The following is a 21,056-nucleotide window of genomic DNA, read 5'->3' as shown; positions in this document are numbered from 1 at the left end:
ACCCTTTGCAGGGAGTTCAAAGAGCTTCTTACGGCTCCAGAGCCACAGGTTGACCCCTGACCCAGGAAGTTTAGAAATCCTTTGCTAATTCCCTCTGTTTTTATTTCTGCAGCTGCATTCAAAATGATGAACCAGTCGTTGTTAATGCACTGTGACCTCAGTTAACCACCCAGAGCTGCATCTTAAACACATTTAAGCCAAAGTGGCATTTAGGGAAGGTTTTCCTGTTTCCTTTTATCTGCTACGTTTGTCAGGATCAGCTGAGATTTATGAACAAACTCTTTGTGTGACAGAAAATATGCTGCCCTGTCAGCATTGTTTTAGTCAGAGTACACAGCTGTCATTTACTGTAACAGGGAGAGGAGATGAGAGAGGAAGAGGAGGATGTCAGTCAGCAGAAGGACGCCGTTCTTACCTGTTGCTGCTCCACACAATGCCGCGCATGTCCTGGATTTTACATTGAATGTAGCCGGTGTCAGGCAGACATCTGAAATTATTTTACTTGTTTAAGTTAAAGGACCAAAACACATCAGGTGTGCAAATACATAAACACGTTTTTTATTTAAAAAAAAAAAAAAAACACAAAACAATACTTTGACTGGAATATAGCAACCCTTACGGCGAAACAGAGCCTTTCAAGAAGGCCAGCCTTAAAAATAAATATATTGGAGATAAAATACATTCCAGTGAGAAGCGAAGCTCTGAATTTCTTGCCAGTGTGGAGTCATGACGTTGTCCAGAATTTCCAAGCAGCAGCTCCAGAACCCGGAGCAGGGGCTGACTGTGTTTGTTTGTGTTTCTGCTTCCATCTGGGCTTCCCGTAGCTGTGTGGTGTCAAACCTGCCCACCTTCCTCCCATCAGACCCGAGGAACACAAGCCCTGCTGCCACGGCGCTCAGGCGCCCCGGCGGCTCAGCTTTCCTCTCGGACTGACTGAAGCGTTTCCCCACATTGTTGGAATCCAGCACCAGCCTGTTTACTGGTGTGGCTTTCTTTTTTTTTTTCTGGCTCTGTCTTTATTTGAAATGCAAACCCAGCATTTGTGCCACACAGCGCAAACCCCAAACCTCCCGCTTTGCAGATTCAGATACAGTTTTGTAAATCAGAAATTCTGCTCAGTTTCACCGATAAAACCGCAGTTTAACACTCAGACTAATTTACATCACGTAAATATTTCTGTTTTATTTGATGACTATGGTTTATAGCCAATGAAAAGCCAAAATTAAATTTTGTTTTGCAGAAAATTAAAAGACTACATAACAGCAATAAAAAATTATTTTTAGTAGAGAAATCTCCACAGCAGAGAATCTACACTCAGTCCTTGATCGCTCCTTTTGCATGAATTACTGTATCAACGTGGTGCAGCATGCAGGTGGTGGAGCTGGTCTGCAACGTCTGTAGGAACTTCAACTTGGATTACCTCTCCACTATTCCTCCAGACTTTGGAACCATGATTTTAAGATGAAACGTTGAAATAGGACTTTGGACCAGTGAGTCCAGTCCAGTTCTGCTAAACGCTTCAGGTTCAGCAATGGCTTTGCACTAATGATGTCCAAGTCCTGCTGAATCAGTGACTCCAGCTGCCTTGTTAATCTACGTAGAACCATTAAATGAGCGTTGCACTTTTTCCTTCCACTTAATTTTCCATACACACAGCAGTCTGTGAACTCCCAGCTTCTTCATCAAAGATATTTTTCTGACTTACTCTCTTCGCAGATGACTGCTGGACACCTGAGCATTAAAGTTTTTCACATAACTTTGCTATAGCATAGAAAAATAATGGAAGAATAAGAAACTAAATTTTTGTTGTTGTTGTTGTTGTTGTTGTAAGCCATAATCATCAAAATAAACAGAAGCATCTCAGAGTATATAACCACAGTATGAACCTGTGAACCTCGATATAAGTTTCACCTTTTCCAGTTAAATTACTGAAATAAAAAGCGATTTTTGAAATGATATTCTAATTTATTCAGAAGCAGCTGTCCATTCACCGTACATCACATATCATGCTGAAAACAAAGTGCTTTTTCACCTTTATTACAAAAACAATTATTTCTGCAATTGCATGACTCACATTTCAAACAGCTTTAAGCAAAAAAAAAAAAAAAAAGGGATGCTGAGAAGAAATGTAACTGATGAAGAACCTCAAGTGTGAGAACCAAAAATATTCAGCAACGTTCTGAGACTCACGAGAGAAATACTGCTTCCACAAATAACCACAGTTATGAGCTAAGAGAAACCAGGAATGCATTTTTCACCCTTTACAGTTATAAGCTGAATGTCAAGAACAAATAAGCTTGAAGCAACAGTGCCTATCTGCTGCCTGCTCAGGAGGTATATAATTCATGTGCTTCATTTTTGCAGCAAACAATAAATCATACAGCGGATCAAAGGAAATTATACACAACCTCGAGGAAAATGTTAACAAGATGATGAGGTGCATGCAAGAATGAGGATCTCTTCTTTATCCACTTTGTTTCTCTCTCTCTTTCTCTCTCTCTCTCTCTCTTTTTATACTTCCTTCCCTCAGCACAGCCAGATGGCAAAGCTCCAGCTCTGCAGTCCTCTTCATACACTCATCATATTTGATGGGCATCCTGCTGCCGAGTCTCGAGGAGGCCATGTGTTTTACGAAATGACACTTGTGACAAAAGAAAACTTCTATTTAGCAAGCTGGATCTTGGATGGGGGGTAGGAGGAGGGCAGCAGCATGTGTCTGTGTGTGTGTGTGGTGTGTGTGTGTGTGTGTGTGTGTGTGTGTGTGTGTGTGTGTGTGTGTTCATACCAATAACATCCATATTGTCTCATTGTTTTAGGTGTCCTTCAATCACATCCTTTCTTTATGTGAGTAATTTTTTAAACTATATCACATGAAAAATTTTACAATTTTCTACTCCAAAACAGAGATCTTCACTTTTACACACTGATAGCATAAATATCATACACCACTGGTCTCTTCTGCTGATGCATTCAAACATTTTACTCTTTAAAAGACAAAAAAAAAAAAAAATCTGTTTCACATTTGCATCTGGCACAATTTTTTTTTTTTTTTTAATGTTGGTTGTTTTATTTGTTCTCGATTTGCTATCATCTTATCCTAAAATTGTCTTTGTCTTCAATGGTGAGGAATTCCCATCAAAGTTTTCCCCTTCTCTTAATACTTTAGGGAATTTTCAAACGTCGGGATGTATGGCTGTAATGCCCCAAGATTTGTTCTCCCTGAAAGAAACGATAGAGTAAGAATATATTAACTACAGAGCAACCTGGCTTTACGCGGTCTGCATTTTACTCTCACTTCACTTTTTAGATTTACCAATATGTTATGCATAAATATAGACGACGTATGCATATCGATATAGAAATCAATATGTGCTTTGCAGCATTCCTTTTATTTAAAATTTAAAGCCATGTTCATGCATTAAAAAGCAATTTCAATGTTTCTGACTGCAGGGTTTAGATGCAAATCCATGGGGCATTACGTTAAAAAACCATAAACATCATAAATTAGGAAATAGAAATTAAAAATGGAAGCAAAAATGAAGACGTTTAGCTTGTATTTAATTACTGAATGCTCTCTCTCATGCTCCCTCTCTCCCTCTCTCTCTCTTGCATTTGCTGATGTGATAAACTTGCATTCAAGAAGGAACACAAAAACATGGCAAGTGTAAATGAAAAATAAAAAACCCGTTTAAAGCAAAGTATTTTTATTCACACAAATTTAATAAGATATATAACAACCGTTTGGTCCATAAATATTTAAGGGGAAATAGTTTCTATACACCATCTTTATCAAGAAACAGGGAAACATGGACAATCTTGATAGAACACTTACTGTACTCAACTATTAACACGAAGATCAATATATAAGGTTCTTGGATTACCCAACTATATCTGAAAGAGTGCACAAATGCTTTCTATGACATCGCTGCCCCTCCCTCCTGCCCACTTTTTTTCTTGTTTTTTTTTTACTTTTAAAACAGGATACACCATAAAAAGATCTTCGGAAATAAGATGCAAAACAGTACAAAACTAGTGAGGCGCCAAAAGGATGTGAGTCAGTTAACAAAGAACACATAGATCCTGAATTTCACAAACTCTCTCCCAAGTTATAGCATTAAGGCACATAGTAGAACTGAGTTAGGCGTCTACTTCATGAAGTAGATCAAGAGCGGCACTTTGTTCTGCAGGAGAACAAACTGTGACGCTCACAATGAAATCTGAAGGTTTTCTCGCTCGATCTATCAGCCAGAAGAAACAGGGGCGGGTTGTTGGTTTTGTTTTTTTTAAACTATTATTTTTTTGGTCTGTTCAGTGGCAAGTGTCAATAAAGAAAGTGTAACAAACAGGGAACACATGGACAATGATTTCCTACTGGCTTTTTCTCGCGACTCCACCCATCTGAGGTCAGATGTTTTGACTGGTTCTGTCAGCTCCTAAAGTCTAGTCCGCAGCGTCGCAACCGCCTAATTTCTCAGCCCCCGACTCTTTTTTTTTTTTTTTCTTTTTTTTTGTTTGTTTTACATTTAAAATCACGTCATTACCCTGAGCAACATGATAAGGACAATAATGCACTTTTCTCTGGGCAGTATGTTGTCACTGTGCAACTGAGTTTAGCTGTGGGTGTGTGGATATGTTTACCAGGCTCTGTGAGAACCGCAAGTCCCCAAAAGCAGAAAGCGCTCTGTCATACACACGAGTGATTCCAACTGATCTGAATTTCTTCTGCTGCTTTTTATTTTCTTTTTCTTAAATCATCAGTTTCCACTAATGGATGCGCTGAACAGTTACCACTGCACAGAGTGTGGGATTTGCTTCTGGATTCATGAGAAAAACGCCCGTGTGTGGTTTCAGCTTCTGTCTGGCGGCCGTCTAGGTGCTTTACAATGTAAATTTAGATGCTTTTACATGTAGCTTCTGTCAGATTGCCGGCGTCTGATTCCATCAAAGTCAGCCTCTCAGACTGAAAACATTCGGTATTAATTAAAGCCTGTTTTCTGGAGTTACCCATATACAGAACATTCGACAGGTTTTCCAAATTATTCCAACGCAGAACCAAAGAAATTAAAAAAATCTTGATAGTGCGAACACAGTGCATACATATACATACTTCTGGCACTAATTTATTATTTTTTTTATTTCACCAATTAACAATAAATTAGGGAGGGCGTGTTTCAAACATATTTTACTACAAATACACAAATTAAGTCAGATCAGACAGAGTCTAAATTTCCAGCCAAGTTTCAAGTTTTTTTTCCCCTCGAATAAAATCTGCAATCCAAGACAATTTTTTTCAATCTCTTTAACCCCAAATAAGTCCAAGAATCCAAAAGTCAATCTTTGCAGCTTGAGATGCTACACATTAAAGAAATTTCCTAAGTGGTCGCTGCTGTTGTAGCCGTTGTTGTTCCTGTTTGTGTACACAGTACAGCACTGTCTCTTCCCAGGACTTGTCTCTGCTTCATTTTAAAGGTGTCATTTACAAAAATAAATGTAAGTTGAAGAAAAAAAAAACTTAAAGAAAGTCCAAAAAAAAAAGAGCAAAAACAAAACTCAGTTGAAATAACAATCAGTCTGATAGAGATAGCTTGTTAGAAAAGGTTTGTCAAGGTAGTTTGCGAAGGGCTCCCCGAATCATGGCTGTCCAAACTAGAGGTGACAGAGGTCACTACAGTGATAGAGGGGTTTGTCAGGTCTGTTAGTGTGGCCGCGCTGGAGGGGGGGGTCAGGGCCCCACTGTCGGATGAGGGTGGAGGGAGTGAGGTGCCATCAGCCTTATCAACACCTCCATTCTCCTGTCGCAAAACGTTCCTTCTGAATTTGGCTCTTGCGTTTTGGAACCAAACCTGCAAACCAATCCCAGTGTGGCTTTTACTTTTTGTGTTTAAGTATAGTTGTTGTTTTTTATTATTGTTATTTTAAAGAAAGCACCAAATCATTACATATCAAATTATGACAGGTTTTACTGCAGTTTCCCTTCTCTTTAGATATATAAACCTTTATAATATGATCATTATTTTTGAACTATTGTGTGATTTTGACAGTAAATCAAATCAAAATCCTGCACCTATTTTTTTTTAATGCAAGAGCTGCAGCTATAAAGAAAATATGCACTCTCATTATGAGTAATATAACAGTGTTTAGCTTTTGGTTGCATTCTTTATTACTACTTTTCAATTTTCTAGAAAAAAATAGCATTTAACAGTTAGGAAATTTAATGTAAAGGCCCCTGGATGTACATCTAACGACTATGGAACAACAAAACAAAGCAAAACTAAAAGAGATGAAATTGATGGCGTGAAACAAGGGGAGTTAGAGGGGGAGAGGGATGCAAACACTCAGTGTGAGGGATGAAAACATCAGTAAAGAGGAATGGCTGCTTGCTTACCTGCAGAACTCTCTTAGTGAGGCCTGTTTTCTGAGCCAGCTGCTTTAAGTCCTTGGCGTCCGGGTTGTGGTTGATGGCAAAGTAGGATTTCATTGTCCGGAGCTGATGGTGCTTAAAGGAGGTCCGCATGCGCTTGGTCTTCTGCGTCGGAGCGTAGGCCTGCTGGTCTCGGTCCAAGTGGTCGGTGTCGTTCTCGTTGCAGCCTGCACAAAGGCCAGGGAGCAGAGCACAGTCAGAACAATGAAGCGCGGATTCAGAAACACTCATTTGGAGACTAGAATTTCAAAAAATATTCTCAATCCTGCCAAAAATGTAAGTTATTTGAGTGGATAAATATCTGCATTTCACTGTTTGCAAAAACTATTCTGATGCATTGGATTAATCTAAAGTTTGCACCTCTGGTTTTAATTGGAAGATGATTAAAAAAAAATTGAACAATTTCTTCCTTACAAATAAAACAACCCTAAAATTGATTTAAGTTGCTCCAAATAACTTAATTTGCCTCCAGATGATGTAATGCACTCGGAGACTGATAAGAAAAAATACAATTTACATCAAAATATGGCTAAAATCAAGGGTTTATTAGTGAATAAACATATTATTTTAGTCAGAATTGTTTTCTCAGCAAAAATGAATCACATGCTGTCCGATTTGAAAAGTTTGTTTACACATTTGTTGGTTGGTACGAGGCGAGAGCATGATGATTAACATATGTATTAACCAATACGGACGCAACATACAACTGGAATCTACTGTCGTTCCATCTAAAATATATAAGTTTTAAAACCAACCAAAATAGAGCCAACAGTTTGATGAATTATTACAAATCATTACAGTAACACTGGAACCAGGCTAAATGCTCTCTGCTTGTGTTTGCAGGGACTAATAGGCCTAATGGGCCTCATTTGTCAGCAGCTTTGAAAGTAAAACACCTGAAATGGATTCACTGAACGGTATGCATGCTTGGCTAAACGCTCCACAGATGCTCCAGCATTTATCAGCGTGACAGAAAGAATCACACTATTTCCGAAAGTTGGTAAATTGTTGCAGAAACTTTTTGGCCTGGCAAACAGATCATTTCCTTCTTTTAAAGTATAGAAATTTGGTTTGCTAAGGTTGGACTTTTATAATTTTCCCTGCAAATGAGTGAAAATCTAATGTTCAAAAAAGGACATTGCATTGATTTTTTTTTTTTTTGTGGAGTTGTGTTTTTATTTGAGGATAGTAAGATAATGTGTATATAGTTTATTACCTAGAGAGCAAAAACACTAGCAGCTTAATTATAGGAGAGATAGATTTTATATAATGTTATAAAACATGTGCTTAAAATCTGCTCTTTCATGTAGGACAAAAATAAGACGCATAAAAACTTCTTTCTTTATTATTACTATTTTAAAGCATCGTGAATGCATCCATCTGTCTGCTTTCTGTGCTCCAGTCCTCACTGGACGGTGTTTCTCTCAGCATCACCCACTAGGGGTCTCCATATGCATAGGAGAGCAACGTGTTCACCGAGCGGTGGGGAATACACACCTTTCCCCTGGTGGAAACATGCACGGATGTTCCTACTGAAGCACAAACAAAACCTCAAACGAAACCTCTTCCAATTTGTCAGGAATGTGAGTCTCTGGGTTTGACACGTTGGTGTATTAACATGAACAGTGTGAGACAGTAATGGGACATGTACACTGAGTCTGTTCAAAATGGCAAAGTCAAAAGAGGAAAGGAGGAGGGGATAATACTCCTGCTGATGGAGCTGAGAAGCTTTATGTTTTATAGTTTTCACCCGAAGCATTTATTAGACCCAAAATAAAGAATACAAGTGATATAAATTTGTTTGTATAAATAAAGTTACAGAGCAGCAAAAGAAAAAAAGTCTAAACTTGATTTTATATGTTTATATTGTTGCATGTATGTATATAAAATACACAGTTTCAATCTATTATATTCTACAAATAAATTAAGAAATTAAATAATCCCATGGGACCTTTACTGTGTCTGTGCTGCCTAATAATGACGTAATGTAGACTAAATTTATCGGAGGGATTTATTATTGTCTGTAAGTGGCTTTTTACCGCTTTGAATTATTCAGTTTAACTTTTTACCTGCTGTGACTCAGTTTCACTTTAATGTTGTGGAGTATTAGACGAACACATTTTTAAAATTATTATTAAAATAATCTATCTATCTATCTATCTATCTATCTATCTATCTATCTATCTATCTATCTATCTATCTATCTATCTATCTATCTATCTATCTATCTATGTTTTTCTATTAAAGAGTCCCATATGAGACATTCCCACTGGGACTTTTACTGCGTCTGGAGCTTAATGAATTAATACGGACATCATTTAGCTGTGAGATTTACAATTGCCTGTCAGTGTTGTTTTGTTTTTTTGCTTTGTTTTGTTTTTTTTTTTCCTGTTGTGACGGCATTGTGGAGCGTAAACAAATCGCAAAAGCTATCCTGCTTCCTATAAAAGCAACAGTGGGAACTTTAAGATTTGCATAATCCTTCGCAGTTGTGTTTGGGGAAAATAAAGCTTTTTTTTTTCTTTTTCTTTTTTTTTTTTCCTTCCTGTCGAGCGCAGCTCGGACAGTACAGTGCCCTGTGCCTGTCCCTGCTGCAGGCCCCTGTGCGCGGAGCTGCTCTGTCCCTGAGAACCGCACTGACCGCCGCGCAGGAGGCCAGGGATTCCAACGTCACCTTCAATTAACAAGGAACAATTAACGCGCAGATTACCCCTATTTCTCCCCCTGTTCCATTCAGCGGGGGAGCAGGGGAAACTGGGCGCACAATGACAAACTTTCTCAACCGCACACTAATTCGCGGAAAGCGACAACAAAATGGGGACGCAGCGGGGAAGGTTGGGGGGTCGGGGTCGTAACATTCAGGCGACTGAAAAGAAAGATTTCAGATGAAAAGTGGCGATTTAAGGCAAGTTTACGCAGCGAGGATCCAGTTTAGTAGCTTGGAAGAACAAACTAGTAAAATATATATTTTTCCCTCAAAGCAATCCTCCTCCTACCCCCTAATACTGTAAAGTCATCAAGATATAAATTCAATATAATTATAGAAGTTGACGAGCAGGTTGACGCAGAGGTCAAATTTCGATTATGGGCTACTTTGTGTAACCTCGGAAACGGTGCGTAAAAAGACGCCTCAACAGAAAGCTGAGGCTCAACTAGCCTCAAATAATGTTTAATGTTTTTATTATTATTTTACTTTTTTAAAGGCCTAAATGAGACGTGTGTTTATCTTAAAATCTGTAGAACGCGGGTTTTTAGAGCGCAGTGCGAGGAAATTTATCAGATTGGAGAACAAAGGATTTTATGCGTAACGGAAGCAATATTTATCTTCTTAAAATCAAAAAGAAAAATTGTAAAAATCTATATATATTAATAACAATAATCCGATATTTATTTATTTATTTATTTATTCTGATTCTGAGTGAAAAGGAGCTGAAAAGACGGAATCAAAAGGAGCGTCCCCAAAGAGAAGCAGTTTTCCACATCAAGAAACTTGCTTGACAAATTTCAGTAAAAGCTTTCAAAGTCAACCTTCCATCGGCTCATGGGAGCTTTTAGGATGTAGGCCACCGCAGCAATTAATATTCTGCAAAAATTATGCGAGGGGGGGGGGGGGGATTCGTCTAACTTTGCTCTGCTGCTGCTGGACCGGTCCAATTTTTAAGGTCAAATAGTTCATTTAGATCCGGGTTAGAAAATAAAAATAAAAATAAAAGCCCATGCATGTGAACGTGTGAGGCCCCACCCCCTGGACCACTCACCTGTGTTGTAGCTGGGTATGTCTATCCCCATGGCCGGGCTCTTCCTCTTGCGCGGCCTCCCTTTCTGCGCCGTCCCCGTGCCGTTGAAGTAGGGCAGCGCGAGGCCGCCGCCTTTGGCCGCCAGCTCGGCGAAGTTGAGCTGCGGATGGTAGTCCGGGCCCTGCACCAGCGTCTCGAAGTGGAGCCTGCAGTACACCAGGCTGTCCTTCATGCCGAAGTGGTCGCCCGTGGTCAGGGTTTTGTTGCACGTGGTGCACGTGAAGCAGCTCAGGTGGTACACGGAGTCGCGCGCTCGCATCACCATCTCCGAGGCGGATATCCCGAGGTGGCAGCGCGCGCACCTCTGCACGGAGAACCTTCTGGAACAGACGCATCGTCAAAAAAAAACCCCGCATACATAAAATAATCTCCAATGTGACTGAATGCTAACTTGAAGCTGGCTAACGTGGGGGGGTTACAGTGTTCAGGTGAGGTGAAACGTGTGTGTGACTCAGTAATAATGTATGCACGTATAGGCCCGCACTTTGATGTCGCTAATAGCCACATCTGGCCTGTAACTGAGTGTGTGCGTGTGTGTTTAAACCGTTTCTCCCTTAAATGTAGAAAAACTCAGCCTTAACCTCAGTCATTGCTCCATACAACACAATCAATTAGCGTCATATTTGTTAATAAAACAAAATAGAAGTAAGCAAAAAATGCTTCTGATTTTACAGTTGTATTTTGTATTAATGATGGCATTCCAGGTAGCACGCATGCCCGCTTTATTTCAATGTGAGAATGTGGGGAAAGCTCAACAGCGCCCAGGAAAAAAGCCACAAATGGGTTACTTTAAAACTAAACGATGGCTTATAAAGCTCAAAACGAGTAAAAGGCGCAAGGAAAAAGAGACGGTGACTCATGCATTCATGTCCATGTGGTTAGCATTATAGTCACAGCATTCCTGCCTGAGCCAGTGCCGAATACACTGGAATTTTAGTATCAAAACTTGTTTCCAGGATCACCATTATGATGTTAGTGTGCAAGAATGAGGCCTAAAGCAGATTCTTGAATCAAGGTTTATATTGACATGGCTACACTAAAGAGCTGAGCATTTAAAACCAGAGCGCGCCGATGTTTATCCAAGGTCTTCTTACCTGTAGTAATCCTCCTTGCAATAAATACTCCCATCCTTGGCAAAGCACGTCAGCTCCGATTCCAGCGCCAGCTTACATTCACAGCATTTGAGGCAGCGCAGATGCCACTGTTTGTCCACGGCCAGGAGGTAGTATCTGTCCGAGATCTTCCCACCGCAGCCGGCGCACAGGGCAGGCTTCTCCGGGCTCATGGAGGTCATGGTCTGGGGAACAAAACAAGGTGTGAAAGGGGGAAGATTACGAAACCAATTCGTTCATTTATATAAAATTGGTTATACACAAACAAATATGAATTTATGTGTGTGTATATATATATATATATATATATATATATATATATATATATATATATATATATATATATATATATAATTTTTTTAATAAACATTTTATTGTTACATCTCGAACCAGATGAGGTTAAATACGAAACAGCAGAAAAATTAAGTACGGAGTTAAATATTTGTCGTTTTTTTGTTTTTCCTTGGGTAGCTGTTTTATCTAATCTGTTTAGTACAAAACATCTACACTTTTTGTTTAATGTAAATCTAATAATTCTAATAATAATAATAATAATAATCATAATAATAAATATAAAAATAACCACAAGGTGTCAAATTGTCAAATTATTTAGATATACTTCAAATATATTGCTTTTGGTCTCTTTTGAGTTTTTTGGGGGGGTTTTAGAAGAACCGTATTTAATATTTCAATAAGAATAATTATTTTATTTTTCATAATACATTATTCAGTTGTATTTCAAATTAGAAAAATTCAAGCACATTATTAAGTTGAAAATAAGTGCCAATAAAGATGTTAATGCAGCTCAGGTCTGCTTACCTTAGAAACAACACAGTATCACGTCACTTGACATGATCGAGTATTAAAAAATGAATTTTGGTCTGAATTTCAGCTCTATCTCCGCGGTTCTTACCGACTCCCTGCCGTTGAGCTGCATGCCCTTCGCCAGGCGCGACTCCGTCTTCGTCCTTCTCTCCATCTCCTCCATGATCCCTTGGATGTGATCCCCGGAGATCCCGTGGAAAAGCATGGCTCCCGGTCCTGGACACAACGTGCAACTGCTCGCCTCTGTTTTGCAGCTCACAACTTCCATATACCGTGCCTCTGCGCTGCGCCCCGTTTTCCTTTCTTTCTCTCTTTTTTTGTTTTTCTCAGCGCATCCGACTGGGCTCTACACAAAACACAAAACAGGAGAAAAAAAAAACAAAAACAAACCAAACCCTGGTGATTTAGACCACCTCCTCGGCTGAAAGCAGAAAAAAACTACAGCATGGGTGGGACAGGAGGAGAGGCGCTGAATTCCTGCTTCCCGTGAATGTCTCTCATCCAGTAAAAGAAGAAGAAAAAAAAGTATATAGTCCAAATGATGCGACAAAACGATGTAGAAGCTGTGGTGGAGGGGGACCAGGGGAGTAGGAGGGGGCTACAGTGTGAGCAGTTGCCAAAAAATAATGTCACAAAGTTTTGGGTTTCTTCTTTTTGTGCTGCAGGAGGAAGGGAGGGGGTTCCTCGGTGCTTGGAGGTCAGGTTGGGACTGCCTGGATTTGAGAACCGTGTTGTATTTGTGAAGAGAGCAGAGCAGAGCCGGCCCAGTCTGAATAATTTGGTAGGAGGAGTCCCCTCTCTCTCTCTCTCTCTCTCTCTCTCTCTCTCTCTCTCTCTCTCTCAGTTTCACCTCTGATTTTCTATTCACCAACAAAGAGCTGTCACTATTTCATCAAAAAGCATCACTTTATCCTCACGTTTTCATTGCCTTTATCGGGCTTTAAAAAACATCTACCTGAAATAAACCAAAATATTATATTATATTATATTATATTATATTATATTATATTATATTATATTATGCATATTTTATAGATTGTATGTAACTGATATACTTAAATATGCATCCAAAGCTTAGTAAATATAAAGATTTTTTTGTAAATACATATAAAAGAAATAGAAGAAAAACTACATTTCTCACTGTGTTGCGTTTACGGACAGTTTTATTCTGAAACCACCTATTTGGCTCAAGTCGTGTGTTTTTATGCCCTGAAATAACGCAATAAATCTTCCTGCTGTACAGCTGGGGCGGGGCAGAGATCTGTGACAGCGTAGAAGGCGGGAACAGGTTGCATTGATACCATTTTGAAATAATAATGATAATAATAAAAATGTAAAATAAAGCATATTATTAGGATTTTGTCCAAAACACAATGTTCATTTTTAACTGAAAAAATTAGGATAAACATTGTATGTATACTTTTGCATAGACCAAATTCATCTCTATTTCCATTTATGAAAAATCAGATTTTTTTTTACTCCAAGAAGTAAATGTTCTCTTTCCACAATGTGTGTGATAAAAACACATTAATATGTACCTGTAAATGTCATGCAGAACAAAACTCCCTCTCCTTTCCATTATGTGTCACATTTTTGCAGGAATCTTGGGCTCATCAACACATTTCATCTCTTGTAAGTCGTGAAAACCTTATTTACCAACAGGAGACTTGATGTGACGGAGCTTCACCATTATTTTTTGGTAATATTTTCCAAAAAGATTGCATGAAATTCTATTAAATATTGCATTTCATGAGAGCCACTGTGGAGCAATATAATAAAGATCAGTGTCACTTTTAAAGGGTGTGCGAAAGCTGTTTTATATGAAATAAAAAAAGAAGAAGGGCCAGACTTAAAGAGTTTCAGTTGCAGTCCAAGAAGGGAGTGAAAACTACCCAGGCTCACACAGGGCCGGATTTAGGAGCATGGGGGGCCCTGGGATGGAGCCAGTTTTGGTGCCCTATTCACTAATTAGTTTGTTGCACATTAACTTTGAAGTTTTATGCCTTATTCACATACAAATAGTTTTTCTGAGATGGTCTTTTTAAACTGCTCTTTCAAAACAAACAAACACAAATCCTCATAAAAAAAAGAAAAGCAACAGTGTCAGTTCTGGAAACACACTCACACAAGAAAGGCCTAAATGTTTATGGTGCCATGCATGCTAGGGCTGAATACACAATGTGAAGAAAGCAGATGTGGAGTATGGCCTGCAAGATATATGCACTGATATATTCTAACTTTTTTTTTTTCATAAATAAAATCTACATAAAAATATTAAATTTGTCTTAACGCCCCCATTGCTATGGGCCCTGGGTTACTGCCCCTGTAGGCCAGCTTTAAGTCCAGCCGGGGGATACCGGCCTTATTGCTGTTCTAATAATTAACTTGATTAGGTAAATACTCATAAAGTGACATTATAGCTCAAATAATAGATTTACACATGCTCAGGAGGGTTTGCAGGTGTGGATGCTTCATTTCAACACATGTAAGATCATCATGACCCCCCCCACCCGCCTCCCCACTTCTCTCTCTCTCTCTCTCTCTCTCTCTCTCTCTCGCCCCCCCAGTGAAGTTGTGTTGGCTTTAATTGGAGGCCCCTTGATAGCAGCGCTGTAAGCTGAAGCCTGAACCTTCCTGGACGGGCTGGAGCTGCAGCTGTTCTCAGAGCAGAAACCTTCATTTGCTCTCTGTCAGGGTCTCAGCAGCAGCCGCAAAGCGGTGAGAATGGACAAAACGGATCGCATTTCACCTGGACAAAGACACCCCGAGAGGGGGAAAAAAGGAGCAAGCCATCTCTGTGTGAAATTCATTCACGCCGCTGATTTTTTTTCTCCCTCCTTTAGAAAATAGGAACTTGCGCATTTATGCATTTTTTGTTCATCCAAACGCATAAGTTTAAAAGTCTAACATGTACAAGATAATGTATTTTTTTTTGTCTCGTTAGTTTTGACCCATTGCCTCCAGCGGTGACATTTCATTTGACTGAAGAGGGTTTAAGCAGTGTGTCAGTGAACACCAAGGGGATGAAGAAATCAGCTCTTTGTTGCCGTCGTTTTGTTTTATTTCTTCCCCATCTCTATTCGCAACCATGAACTTACGAGCCCTTTGTAATTTATTTATTTATTTGTAAAAAAAAAAAAAAAGAAAAAGAAAAAAAAACGATTTTAGAGTTAGACTTTAATCATTATTATACACTCTAGGCGTAAATCAAGCTAAAAAAACATTTACCATATTAAGACGTGAAAGAGTTTTATTTTGAAGGATTAATGAAAAGCGTGATTTATTGATTGTATATATATATATATATATATATATATATATATATATATATATATATATATATATATATATATAGGTAATTACTATTATTATTTAGGTAATTACCAATTACCTAAATAATACAAATTGCAAACGTCCATTTTTACCCCCTTATTTTCGTATATCGTCAGAGAGCAGAGACTCTTATAAATCTAAACTGTAAAAGTTCTCAGATCCAAATTAAAACGCCTGGATTTTGATGGTTTAACGCGTTTTTGGTTTTTTGGTTTTTTTGTTGTTTTTATTGTTTTGTTTTTTTCATACTTTAAAGCCACCTGCAAAATCCAGAGTTTGGCCAATAAACGATCACAGATTTGCTGGCAGCACCAAAAAAAAAAAAAAAAAATCAATCCGTGGCCTTACCTTCCATCACATCCCGGTTCATCCTGCAGAATATCAACCGTGTCATCGTTACATCCTCACATGTGCCGCGCGCATTTCTCAACCCACATTCCTCCGTCGATTTCCTCCAGTTTTTTCCGTCAAATCAAGCCCCGCTCTGTGTTATTATCGCCCCAAGACTGAAGAGTTGCAGAAAGGGTCTTACCTGAGGCTGTGAGATCCCCCTGTGCGGCGCGCAGGCGGAGGAGCTGCGGACTGTGCGCGCAGAGCAGAGGAGACAGACAGGCGGAGGAGACGCTGCCTGTAGATGGGGGATATGGGGGGGGGGGGGGGGGGGGGGACGGGTGGTCCTCGTTTCAGAGCGCGCAGCTCCCGTTCGTGCGTCAATTAAAACACAAGACATTTAAATATTCCCCTCTCTCTTACATGCAGAAAGCCCTCAACAGAGAGCATCAAACAGGAGAACGGGAAGGCACGAGCCAATGGCCTCCTCTGCATGGAGGATTTCATTCCCAAACAAGAACAGAAACTGAGTTTAAAAGCGGCTGTAAAATTATAAAAGGCATTATTGTTATTATTATTTTTAAATCTTAGCAACCCGGGTAATGCAAAACGTTAATGCATCTGCAATCAACGCAAATGAGAGTCACGGTCACAAAACGCACCAGCAGCCGTGAATGTTTGTGTTTGCATAGAGATTAGAAGGGAACGGCAGCAGCTTCAGGTTCTGACTGTCTGCAGAGGTTCGTGTGAATATGCAGGAATAAAGGTGCGCAGTCAAACTCGATCAATCAGAAGATGTGGAGCACAGCAACACACAGCTGCAAAACAAGAATGGCTTCTGTCTTCAATAAGCACAGGCCAAATTGAAATAACACACTGCGCGTTCATTTGTGTGTTTTCGCAGACGGGAACACACAAAGTGGAGCCTAAACTCACAGCAGTGATTTAATCATTACAGTTTTTACCCCTCACTCTCTCTTGTTTTTGAATGATGATTATTACCCAGAAAACATATTTATTACGAATAATGTCTGATTTAAAATTATTTTTTTAAAGATAATATAAAATATTTATATTGCACATTTTAGAAAGATTACAAAGGTGCACATGACATGAATAAAAGTTGCAGAAAATCCCATAATAAATTTAATACTAATTCATCTCTAGGTTCATATTTGTCCCCTTACGATCCTACCCATAATTATCATGCATGGAAATTGTAATTTAACAATAACAATAATTTAAAATGATAGAAATTAGAAATCAGCACGTTTTTGTAGGAAGAATCAAACCATGTCAACTTTCATCTTCCTGAAATATTCCTTAAATCATAATTCACTTTTATCATCACCATTTTATCTCAATTAAGAGGATAAAGTTGAGAAAAGGTGACTTCATTTGGAGAGGTTTTATTATTTATTTTCTGGCAGGCTAAACGATAACATGACAACCATCTGTTACATTAAAGAGCATAAAGTGCTGGCTCCATTTGAACTGCATGTTTATTGTTAAATAAATGAGGAAATGGGCAGCATCCAGAATAGGATGTCCAAGGAGAACAACACACACACACACACACACACACACACACACACACACACATGCACATGGAGGCTCAGATGGACAGATTTCAAATGACAACAAGTTAACAGAGTACAGTGGTGCTGGGAGCAAAAGGGTGACAATTAATTACTCCTCTGCATAAACGATCATGTGCCACACTGCTAACAGTCATTTTGCTTTGCTTCTTCAGCCTGGGTTGACATCACAGTGCATCTCATCAATAATGCAGCGACGGCGAGATCCGTTTCACAGCGCGCCACGCACGGCACGTCAACGCGCACGTGGCGGCTTCTCCGCGCCTGACACCCAGAAACACGCGCGGCTCGGCGTCCCGCCTGGGCTCCTCGGTGCGACCCGTCCCGGACGCCGTGGCTCCGATCTGCTGCAGGACATGGTGGGCTGGATTGCCACTCATCCAAGGTTCATGTGGAGTTATCATTTCTGGGTCACCTCCAGTGACACTCTGTCTTGCAGAGCAGCTCTCCCCGAGCGTGGACAGGAAAGGAGGTGGAGGAGGAGGTGGTGGTGGTGGTGGAGGGAAGGCTCTCCCAGGATCCACTGTGGAGCAGGGAACCACAAGCTAAACACTGACAGAATGAAGGAAAGGGAAGGGGAGAGAGGGTGGAGGGGGGCTGAGGAGGAGGAGGAAGAGAGGGAGGAGAGAAGCACTGTAAAGCTTTATAGTCACATGTATCACAGTCACATGGAGCCTGGGTGGGTGGGTGAAAGGATGGAGAGATGTTTACAGGCACAAAATGACCATGAAGGGAACATTTTTGATGGAAACGGGAAATATCAGAGCAGCCGATTTACTTGATTTTAAAGCAGCTTAATCAAATCTTCTGCTGAGATTATAGTTATGTTTTTGCATTTCTTGTTGGTCATTTCTATCTAACTCAAACTCCCTGCTTCCTCTACTCCCCCCCCCTCCTTTTATCTCCCTCTATCTTTCCCTTCCCTTCCCTCCCTCCTTCGATCTCCTCCCTGCTCTGCTCTGCTGGAGCTCAAATCACAACCCCGGTCCCTGGCAGATGGAGGATAGGAGAGAGAAGCTCTTAACTAGCCAGCCTGAGCCTCTGCTCTCTGCACACCAACTGCTGCCTGCCTCCCCTCCCTGCATCGGAGAGAAGCTCCACCATCACACACACACATAAACACACTCCTCCGGCTCCTCTGGGGACGCCGTATCCTCCCGGGGAATGGTGCGTGTATTAGTCCAGATCTGGCCACACTAGAAAGGACATGGAAACATAATAGATGGATGTTCTGTATCATAATATACTGGTTCAGGTTATGTTGTCAAATGGACAGAGGTGGGTAGAGTAGCCAAAAAAAATTGTCCTCAAGTAAGAGAAGCACTACTTCAACGTATTTTCACTCAAGTGAAAATTATTTCTCAAGAGTAAAAAAGTATTTGGTAAAATGACGACTCGAGTACAGAGTAACTGATCAAAACGTCAATCATTTAAGATTTAAAAATGACTAAATCAGACAGACCAAAACGAGGAAATGCTGGTATATCACAAATCTTAAATAAAAGTAATTCATGTAAGTCACATAATTACAAAATAACAACATCAGGCAAGAGAAACAAGTTTCAAAATCAGTTTCTTTCAATATAAAACTTAGGAAACTGTAACAAAAACTGCAGGTGTGTGTCTGGTGAATTTTTGGTTGAAACAAGTTTCATTCAGTGAAGTCACTCATAGTGGGTTGAGGATCCAGAATTTTTACTCAAGTAGAGTAAAAATATATTTGGTAAAAAGGCGACTCAGGGCTACTTTTAATCAATACTTGAATTTTATTCAGAAGTACTTGATACTTTTGAGTAAAAGTAACAAGTACTTTTATTCAAGTACTTAATATTTAAACGATTTTACCATCATTCAGACCAAAATATAAAGTTACATGAAAATGTTGGTATTGTAAAGGCCTACAATAGCATAATTCATATAAATATAACTAAAAAATAAGATAAATGGAAACATTTTTTCCAAATCAATTTCTTTCCATGTAAAACTCATGAAACTTTAACAAAAACTGAATTTTTGGTGTTCTTCATTCAGTAAAGCTGCTTGGAGAAATTTTAATCAAGTACCAATGCTTCAACATATTTTTACTCAAGTAAAAGAAAATCCATCCAAGAAATCACTGAAGTCAGAGTAAAATTGTATTTGCTAAAAATGCTACTCAAGTACCGAGTAACTGATCAAAACATAAAGTTAAGTGGAAATAGATTTCTTTCAATGTAAAGCTTATAAAATTTTAACAAACATTGTAGGCGTGAATTTTTTGGTGTTTTTCATTCAGTTGCTCGCAGTGGGTAGAGTATCCAGAAATATTACTCACGTAAGAGTAGCGATACTTCAAAACGCACACACACAAAAAAAACTCCTAAAAGTACCTTCTATTCAAGTAAACCTAACTAGTTCCGCAAACGGTCACCTTTCTCTTAAAGACGCGATGTAAAGAAAGCAATGACATTGTCTGGATGGGTGTGACAAGAAATCACAGATATGAGCGCTTTAATGTAGAACCAGGGAGGGGATAAACAGGCCAGAGCGCTCCTCGGGCTCCTAGGTGCCTTTGACTGCCCCTGACTTTCATCTGGGCTCATCTGGCGGCCGCGGCTCCGCCTGGCATGAGCCTGACCACCAGTTGCGGTCTGAGGGAGAGGCAGCTCCTCTGTGCTATTTGCAGCCCTGTCTGTCCAAAGGAATCTGGTGCGCTGACTATCACTCAGCGGCCGCGTGTGTTTTTTTTTTTTTATCACTAATTCTACCACAGGGATGCGGTTGTCCATATGACCACTGCGGAGGCTGCTGCCCCGAGGCGAGCTGACACTGTCTGTGTAGAAGGACCAGACGTTGATGTAGGGGCTGCTCAAATGCTGCTTGAATATCAAGACACGCGTGCGCGCGGCGGCGCGGGCGCGCGCGCACACACAAACGTACAAAGCAGTGCCCGGCTAGTTACTGATGTTCCTTTCAGCCATCATAAGGCTGACACTCAAGGTTTTTTTTTTTTTTTTTCCTGTCTTCATGCCAACCCTGTGTCAGTTCCTGGCTGGTCTGTCCAACAGTGATGGAGACACTTTTACTGGCTGCGGTTGGGGCCTTTGGCCGCGGGGTTGCTGAGGCTCTGTGAGATGGTGGGGGCTGCTTGGCCTGTCAACTGGTTGTGACTAGAGCCCGTCTGCACGCAGATCCGATCTGGACAGCTCTCTCTCTTTCTCTGCGGCTAGTGGCATCGTCCTGCAGAAAGGCACACGGTGTAGAGCTGCCACTCTGCTCCAGTGCAGCATATGCTCCGGCTGAGGGTCAGAGATGTTCAGTCCAAAATGCCTGAAATAAAAACCTCATATGTCTGCCTGACAGTTGTAGTGCAGCAGCAGATCTGCAGTGAGGAGGGCAAGTGAATCTGGAGTGTTTGCTCATATGTTCACATTTGTTTTACCCCCAAAAGCCAATATTGATATTCAATAGATTAGAATATGTGATTCAACTACCTTTGAAAATAACGACCTTTATTTAATTAGGCATCAAACATACATTTCTGCAGTAAAACATTTTTATTGATCTGAAGTAATATTCTAATCTTTGTCAGATTTTCATTAACAGTAAGCAGAAAATAATCATAATTATACAGAAGAGGACTAGGACCACTGGAAAAAAA

At 40.0% G+C, this 21,056-nt stretch overlaps 1 protein-coding gene across 3 annotated transcripts; it reads right to left on the bottom strand.

Moving 5' to 3' along the window:
• Window positions 1-993: 993 nt before the first annotated feature.
• On the bottom strand, window positions 994-16,115 carry lhx9 (LIM homeobox 9). Of its 3 annotated transcripts, none has more exons than XM_015049348.1 (6): window positions 16,021-16,112; window positions 12,244-12,501; window positions 11,313-11,515; window positions 10,180-10,538; window positions 6,386-6,588; window positions 994-3,219 (listed from the first exon to the last, which is right to left on the bottom strand). In XM_015049348.1, the coding sequence occupies exons 2-6, from the start codon at window positions 12,421-12,423 to the stop codon at window positions 3,163-3,165; spliced, it is 1,002 nt and encodes a 333-aa protein (XP_014904834.1). In that variant the 5' UTR covers window positions 12,424-12,501; window positions 16,021-16,112; the 3' UTR covers window positions 994-3,162. The 3 variants fall into 3 exon arrangements, with proteins under 3 accessions (XP_014904834.1, XP_014904833.1, XP_014904832.1); XM_015049347.1 differs by lacking the exon at window positions 994-3,219 and adding an exon at window positions 4,496-5,843 and having other exon boundaries at window positions 10,180-10,535; window positions 16,021-16,115; XM_015049346.1 differs by lacking the exon at window positions 994-3,219 and adding an exon at window positions 4,496-5,843 and having other exon boundaries at window positions 16,021-16,114.
• Between the last annotated feature and the right edge of the window lie 4,941 nt (window positions 16,116-21,056).

Source organism: Poecilia latipinna, unplaced genomic scaffold, assembly GCF_001443285.1.
Source record: "Poecilia latipinna isolate Pla-1442-1.1 unplaced genomic scaffold, P_latipinna-1.0 Scaffold941, whole genome shotgun sequence".
Lineage (NCBI taxonomy): Eukaryota > Metazoa > Chordata > Actinopteri > Cyprinodontiformes > Poeciliidae > Poecilia > Poecilia latipinna.
This window is presented reverse-complemented; position numbering and strand designations above follow the sequence as displayed.

Bases quoted from the DNA above. Each gene is read 5' to 3' on its own strand.
- lhx9 (XM_015049346.1), bottom strand. From the start codon at position 12,423: ATGGAAGTTGTGAGCTGCAAAACAGAGGCGAGCAGTTGCACGTTGTGT. The intron at 6,589-10,179 runs GTGAGTGGTCCA...GCCTTTGTGCAG, and splicing joins CATACCCAGCTACAACACAG to GCTGCAACGAGAACGACACC. The intron at 5,844-6,385 runs GTAAGCAAGCAG...ATTGGTTTGCAG, and splicing joins TCACTAAGAGAGTTCTGCAG to GTTTGGTTCCAAAACGCAAG.